Source organism: Macrobrachium nipponense, chromosome 14 (genome assembly GCF_015104395.2).
Source record: "Macrobrachium nipponense isolate FS-2020 chromosome 14, ASM1510439v2, whole genome shotgun sequence".
NCBI classification, from domain to species: domain Eukaryota; kingdom Metazoa; phylum Arthropoda; class Malacostraca; order Decapoda; family Palaemonidae; genus Macrobrachium; species Macrobrachium nipponense.
In genome coordinates this window covers 11,072,533-11,080,706 of record NC_087207.1, presented here as the reverse complement: position 1 = coordinate 11,080,706, position 8,174 = coordinate 11,072,533, and the positions used below count along the sequence as shown (strand labels likewise).

The 8,174-nt window shown below is 37.7% G+C and overlaps 1 protein-coding gene across 1 annotated transcript; it reads left to right on the top strand.

The window, feature by feature from the left end:
* The first annotated feature begins 1,370 nt into the window (after positions 1–1,370).
* On the top strand, positions 1,371–5,973 carry LOC135226127 (uncharacterized). Its single transcript, XM_064265573.1, has 6 exons — positions 1,371–1,539; positions 1,813–1,941; positions 2,685–2,812; positions 3,059–3,225; positions 5,625–5,656; positions 5,791–5,973. The coding sequence occupies exons 1-6, from the start codon at positions 1,375–1,377 to the stop codon at positions 5,971–5,973; spliced, it is 804 nt and encodes a 267-aa protein (XP_064121643.1). The 5' UTR covers positions 1,371–1,374.
* Positions 5,974–8,174: the final 2,201 nt, after the last annotated feature.

The following is an 8,174-nucleotide window of genomic DNA, read 5'->3' as shown; positions in this document are numbered from 1 at the left end:
CAGGAAGTTGACATGGCTCTAGGCCCATTCAGCATAACATATCCGAGAAGCCTTCTGATCGACTTTTCCGTTCCTGTCTACATCGACAACGAAGGTATATTCCTCCCGAGGCCTGCACGCGAACGAGACCTCACTGGTTTTGTTAAGCCGTTTGCCTGGCAGGTAAGACGCCTTCAGAAATGCAAGGCTCCTCACTGTGTATTTATCTACAAGTTTGAATGTATGTAGATTTATATTCAAAACAGTTTGTGTCAATTTCGAATAAGAAAAAGTTGTCATCTTAGCACTGCTAGTCAATGTTTTACCTGAAGATTATTCTCATGAACTGATACATCTTAGTAATTACAGATAGGAAGGATAGATATTTGCAAGCAAATACTCAAATATAATAATACTTATACATAAGTGTCAACAATGTATTGACACCATTTCTTATGTATTTTATCTTGATTGCCTGGCCATTCCATTCTTCTACCCAACTACAGGTATGGATAGCTTTGTCAGTAAGGCTGGAGCATGGTCTCCAGGAGTTTCGAGGAAAGATTTGGCCACTCCTGACTTTTGAACCTGTTTGGCTGATCAGGTTACTTCTGCTTGAAGGTTAATAAAAATGGAGAGAAAGAAATGGAATTGTTTATTAATTCTAGTAGAGTAGCAATATTAACCATAGACTGAGGGAGAGGAATTATGCTAATTTAAATTACACTTATGGATTACAATAACGTAAAAGACATAATTGCTTTTCAAACTTCTGAGTTTCTATTCATTCAGCAAAACAGTGGGCTCTGGATTCCATTGGAAAGTGCCAGAATAGCGGGAGAATTGTCTCCAGTATTAAGTATGATTGACTAATAATAATAGAAGACAAAACCCAGCAACTGTTTTCTGTGATTCTGCAAAAGCATTCCAATCAACAATCTAGCATTGGGCCATTTTAGATTCCTTTCTCTGAAGGAACAGCTGGTGGAATAGACCCAGCATCCTCAAGAGGTCTCAGAACATATAAGTCAAATTACGTGTTTTCCAATATTAAACCAAGTCGCGATTATTATTACAGCTTGTCTGAGAAAACCTGGGACACAGGTTTACCTGAGGCTCCTTGCTCTGGGACTCCCCACTGAATCCTGGGGGATTATCAGGGTTTGTAAAGGAATTGGGCGTTGTTATGGTTTCAGAATTTGTTGAGGCTTTTACGCTTCCTTTGACAACCAATGATAATTTGACCACTAAACATGAGTGATCTTTAGCAATCAAACAGTAAATAGTCGTATTAAGTTTAGCTGTTTAAGTTAGATAAAATAACCATATACATCTGTCGTAGGTGTAGAGCTTCCACCTATGATGCTGACTGGTCAACTGTTTATGGGAACGTGGATGGTAGCAACCTTAATTCTAAGTTCAGCTTACCAAGGTGTTCTTACCTCTCTTCTGGCAATACCGAAGGTTGAAATTCCTGTAGATTCTCCGCAGGATTTGGTTGACTATGGCAAGATCCCTTGGGCTACCGAACGTGGAACCTCTCTTCATCAGTTTATTGGGGTAAGATGATTCTTAGCTGTCTTGCAAAAGAAACTAAAGTTTACGCCAGATTTTGTTGATCAGAGGGAGTGGGACTCTTAACACCTTATGATGGATGGAGGTAGTGGGAAAGAGGGAAACCCATCAGCAGTAAAAGTTTCAATCCTTAGCAGTATAGAGTAACAGACACCAAACATTGCATTCGGAGAGTTGCTGACATTTATATCTATATATGAGATTTTACTATTAACAGCTGGAAACATGGATAATAAACTGCTCTAAATTATATTACAGGACACTAAATCAGGCATTTACAAGGTGGTAAACGACAAAGGCTTCCTTATCACAGCTTCTTACGACGGACGCCACCGGATGAATGTTGAGAAGTTCGCCATATTGTGTGATTTCTTCTCCATGAGGAAGGTGCGAGTCTTTCGTTCTTATGATAAGACGACCGGGAGGGAAAAGTGGCCTTAACTGAGTTCTTATTGAAAGTGGCTCCATACCTTAACTATTCAGGAAATAGAAGATTTAAATATTCTGGAAACAGAATACTGGGAGATTCAAAATTCCTGTTGTCAACGGCACTCAGGAATAATTGAGTAAACTCATACATTATTATCTACATAATAGTTTTCTTTTCTTTGGGGAGTGGGCTGGTTGAGAAGAATGTGATGAAAACTGAGAGCGGTATAGGGACGAGGACCTAGCTGTTTATAGATAATCTGTCCTTATGCCAGCATACCCTTACCTCGAGGCCACCTGTAAGTTCGATACGGTGTGAAAGTGTACAGGCCACCTGGTGTGGATCACTAGATCATCCAAATATCCAAGACCTGAGTACTGGGAATAGTGACAGTTCCCAAGTTTGGTCTACTAGTTCATTCCAGGAGCCTAATTTGTCAGGGGAAATGATAGACATACCTGATGGTTGTGTCCTCAGAGAGGGATGCTGCATATATTTCTGATAGCGACCTTACTTTTCAACTGCTCCTTCATAATCATATTTATAAATGGTGTGTAATAAACTGCATCTGTCAAATGCGTAAAAAATGAGTTAAAAATATCCTTTTTATATATGAAGACCTGAATTCAGATCCATTACATTCTTGGTCCTGATTACTCTTATCTTAACGAATTCCGTGTTTGTTTTGTTTTTCTTTCAGATCATGAGCGACGACTACAGTGAAACCGGCCAGTGCAACTATTACATTGCAAAGGAGCCCATCTTGGTATCAAGTGTTGCCTTTGCTTTCCCTAAGAAAAGTTCGATCATACCACACTTTAACAGACTGTAAGCAAATAGAAATACTACATTTCACGAGTTTCGGGCCTCATATATTTAAAAACTAATATGTATAACTGCACGATTCCTGTCACCCTTTGCACCCGTTTTCTATGCATTACCTTCACGATATAACCCAGCCCTATCTCACACAATGTTTATTTGTGGAGGAATTAGTATAATGCATCCTTAAATGAAGCAAGAATCCTAGTACTTTGTTGGGAAAACTGTTTTCGCTTTTCCCTGTCATTTAAGAGTTACGATGCTGAAGGAGGGCGGTATAATAAGCAGATACATTCAGGATTTCACGGCAAATGCTACGGTGTGCATGGTGAGGCCCGGGAAGGAGGACGGAGTTTCTACACTGGTGCTCTCGCTGGCTGATTTTGGCGGCTTCTTCCTGCTCTGTCGGGGGGGGTATGGTAAGAGTGCATTCTTTTATATATCTATATATATATATATATATATATATATATATATATATATATATATATATATATACATATATGTATATATACTATATATATATATATATATATATATATATATATATATATATATATATATATATATACATATAATAATAATAATAATAATCGCTTTCAAACAGTGGTCCAGTTTTTGTTCCATCACTTACTAATCTATATCTTTCTGCCCATCTTCCTAGATAATAATAATAATAATAATAATAATAATAATAATAATAATAATAATAATAATAATAATAATCGCTTTCAACCAATGGTCCAGTTTTTGTACCATCACTTCATGATCTGTATCTATCTGCCTATTTTTCTATCTTTCTACCTATCTATCTAGCTATCTAATCTATCTATCTATATATATATATATATATATATATATATATATATATATATATATATATATATATATATATATAGATAGATAGATAGATAGATAGATAGATAGATTGATAGATAGATAGATAGAAAAATAGGCAGATAGATACAGATCAAGAAGTGATGGTACAAAAACTGGATCACTGTTTGAAAGCGATTATTATTATTATTATTATTATTATTATTATTATTATTATTATTATTATTATTATTATTATCTAGGAAGATAGGGAGAAAGATATAGATTAGTAAGTGATGGAACAAAAACTGGACCAACTTTTTGAAAGCGATTATTATTATTATTATATTATTATTATTATTATTATTATTATTTTATATTATTATTATTATTATAGGACTAGTATTCAGTGCCATCGTCCTGCTGGGAGAAATGGCTACACACCGGACACAAAGGAGGAACCTCTGACTTCAGTGATCGACTCTTACCCCATCACTGCTACCACTGCAATTACAGTAACAGTGCTTCGGTTGTTGCGTCACTCGTACTTGCAACAAACGTTTGGTAATTGGTCGATTAGTTACGTTTTCCTTTATTTTACGATGGGTAATTTCAATAAATCATTCTTCATGCAGTTTTGCATATGTATGTACGTGGTTGTTTGCCTTTTTAATGTACTCGTATCATTGCATTGAATTTATAAAACATGTGTCATATGCATATATATATATATATATATATATATATATATATATATATATATATATATATAATATATATACATTTGTGAATGTATTTTTACAGTAAGACAACAGTATAATATTAAGACAAAAGGCCCATAAAACACTATTTTAACGTTGCAACCATATATTTCGAGCACTTCCTTCTGAGCTCCTGATCACTGGTAAAATATGGACATAGGATGTCTTACAAGAGTATACATACAAAAACATATATATAGATGTGCAGTAAGTCTCTGTTGGTGACCCAGGAAGGGTGGAAATTAGACTATTCCCTGGTGATTTGTGGCCTTATTAATATATGGTTGCAACGTTAAAATATTTAGTTGGAGAGCCAGGTGGATTTTATTCACACTATTGAGTACAAAAGGTTTGAGAGTGTAATTCTATTGTAAATCACCTAACAATGAAAGAAAGGGGCGTCTTAAGTTGCACAATCCTGGGATTTGGCCCCTGAGAGTCTCAAAAGGGGAGTCAAAAATCTAATTAAACAAACTTTCGAGTACAACAACCGTTACAAGTCTGTTTCATTTAGATCACCCCTCAAATTAAACTAATGCAGCTTAAGACATGGAAATACCTGGTGTTACTAATTAAGACACCTACTAATTACCGACCAACAAATGATTTATTTAAACTTTCAAGTAAAACAAAAATTCATCTTGCAAATGATTGTTTAGTAATCCTAGACACCATATCCACTACTTAAGATGCAATGTTTCCTGGGGTTTGCAGATAAGATGGGGGTCTTTGGACCCTGAGGGATACGAAGACCCTCAAAAACTTAACTTATTCAAAAGAGAGATTACAACAGTTTAGATTGATGATTTGTATAAAAAAATTATTTCTAATGAAAAAATGTAACTTAAGACATTAAAATACCTGGGGTTACTAATTAAGACACCTACTAATTAACGATCAATTAACGATTTATTTAAACTTTCAAGTACAACAGAAATTCTTTTTGCAAATGATAATTTAGTAATCCTAGACACCATATCCACAACTTAAGATGCATTTTTTCCTGGTCTTTGTAGATAAGATGGGGGTCTTTGGACCCTGAGGAATATTTAGACCCTTATACAAAAGAGGGAGTACAACAATTTTTATTCATGCTTTGGATGAAACATTATCTCAAATGAACAAAAATGCAATTTAAGACACCAAAATATCTGCGGTTATTAATTAAGACTAATTAACGACTACTTAATTAATGATTGATTTATTTAAACCTTCATGTGACACAAAATTTCTTTTTGCAGAAGATAATGCGGCATGGAATGTACAGTATGATGTACGACATAGTATATTGTTTTATAGTGACCAATCGAATCCTAAGTCAAGTCACTGTGTCTTAATTTTACTGTGATCATCTCATTCGTGATAGTCATCAGTATTTTCATCTGATGATTCCATTTCTCTTGGCAGAGAATCACGATCTTCATCCATATAATCATCCATACCACCATCTTCCTGGGCATCACAACTGTTGTCATCTGGCTTTGTTTCGACCTGAATCTCTGGAATGAGTGCAAGGGGCATCTGTTCTTCATTGAACCAAATGATGCGAAATTCGCCGTCAACATTTTCCCACCCATTGGTGGGAACTAGAAACTGATCTGGCAATAGCTATCCAAAGCAGGCAGACGTCTTCTCCAAAGGGTGCGAAGCTTGGTCCTGTCATGGGCAATGCATTTAATAACTATGATGAGCTTGTGCATACGTTATCGGGCTTGGAGAGTCTACATGATACCATGGGTATATTCTACCAGAGCATTTACCTACTTGCCACTGAAGTTGAGAAGCTACCGCCAGTGCCTTGTCAAACAGAAACTGTACTCCCCATGTTGAGAAAGAAACGCAAGAGAAAGTTGGATGTTCTGCCATCAGAAATCGTGCAGTATCGAAAGAAGCCACTGATGAATCAGTTTCAATACCCCAATACCGAGTATAGCAAGCTTCCTGAAATTTCTGGTCACGCACAGAAACCAGACACAATGTTCCTTGTCAGCCACCACCTCAATTCAGAAAATGTGCCAATGTGGGTTGGATTTAATGCACGTCTTCACCAAGAGAGATCGCTGAAGCATGTTGTTCACTATATGCTGAACCTAAACCAACCCTTCACAAAAGATGACCTTGTTGCAGACACCATGTGCACAGCTCAGAAGTGTGCAGAGGAATGTGGCCAGATGTGTGGTCTGGTTCCATATGATCTAGATGTCGCAAAGACTGCACACCGAATCCAAGTCACCAGTCAGCCAGAGTTTGACAATCGTTCATTATGTTTAGAGTATTCCACATTCTCATGTGCTTCTTCAGAGCAATTGGAAAGGTTATCGCAGAATCGGGTGGACCAGCAATGCTGACAGACTCAGGTGTATTAGCCTCTTTATCTCTGAGAGGGTTCATAGAGTGCCTAAGCTACAATCGTTGTAAACGACTTCACCCAGTGCTTGCTCTTGTGCTGGAAACATTACTTTTCCAACGGTTCCTGAAGGAATATGAGAATGCAGACTTAGTTCTCCTTGAACTGCAGAATGTCCCCCTGGAAAAGAAGGAAGATGTTGATCGTTTCTGCAACTCAGCCCTGTTCGGAGAGCTATATGAGGCTTTTGAGAGGTTGAAGAAGAGCCTTGAAACTGGTGACCTTGGTCGAACAGCACAGTTTTGGGCAATGTATATCCAGTATATACAGATCTACCACATTGTCGAACGCGCGGTTAGAGAAACAGACATAGATCTCTTCATCTCCATGTTGACACCGATGATTAATCTGTATTTCACAACAAACCGACTGAACTATGCCCACTGGATGTTGAAATACCAGCTTGACTTGATGAACTTAGCTGATTTACATCCCGGGATGTGGCAGATTCTAGAAGATGGAGGCTTTTCAGACAGATGATCGAACAATGAATTTGCACGAATTCCAGTCGATCTCACCCTGGAGGAAACAGTCAGTGCAGATGCAGCCTCCAGAAAGATGGGATATACATCGTCCACAAACAACTAAAGTTCAAGAGTATGGTGGAGTAGCCGAGCAGCACTTGTGAATGAAGTTCTCATTATGGTTAGAATGGGCAACACAAGCGACATTCAGACTGAGCTCAGTCCAGCCAGAATCAGGAAAGCCAATGAGGATCTGCAGAAGATCATCAATCACATTGAGTCTTGCGCCAATCCTTTCACACTTGATCCAAGCTTGCCTCTCATTAACATCAGCACTGGGAAGAGTGTAACAGATGCCACGAGTACATCATTCTTGAACATTCCAGAAAACGGCAAGAATAGGCATGAAAGCTTTGAAAAAGAATGCCTGGAAAGTGCAGAGCATTTTGAAAAAACAATTTGCAAGCATCCTCTTTGCACATTCACAAGTGAATGCATAACCAATCGAAAAGCAGACAAAAACACCAAAGAGACACAACTCAAATGTACCAGTGCACTTCTTGGCCGCATTGCTTTCACAGCAGCAACAAATGACACTGATCTTGAGCATGTCTTCTCATTTCCACTGACACCTGTGCCCCTGTCAATGGGTCACAGTGATGGCACGATGGCTCACTTGGATAGAAGTAAATTGTTCAAACTTCTGGAGGGAGCTGTCAGTGACCATGGCAGCCCATCATTTGTAGGTACTCATATCATTGACGGCAATTTCCAATTCCACTGCATATCGCTGGATCAGCATGCAACATACGGGGAGCTGTCACGAAACATTCTGGTTACTAGCTTGGCGTATAAGTCATGGAGAATCGACATCAACTTCGATACGTATGAAAAACCATCCATCAAGAACTGTGAGAGTG

Coding starts and splice junctions, on each gene's coding strand:
- LOC135226127 (XM_064265573.1), top strand. CDS start 1,375: ATGGTAGCAACCTTAATTCTAAGTTCAGCTTACCAAGGTGTTCTTACC. Junction 1,942..2,684: donor ATTTCTTCTCCATGAGGAAG/GTGCGAGTCTTT, acceptor TTTTTCTTTCAG/ATCATGAGCGACGACTACAG. Junction 5,657..5,790: donor CATGGAATGTACAGTATGAT/GTACGACATAGT, acceptor TTCTCTTGGCAG/AGAATCACGATCTTCATCCA.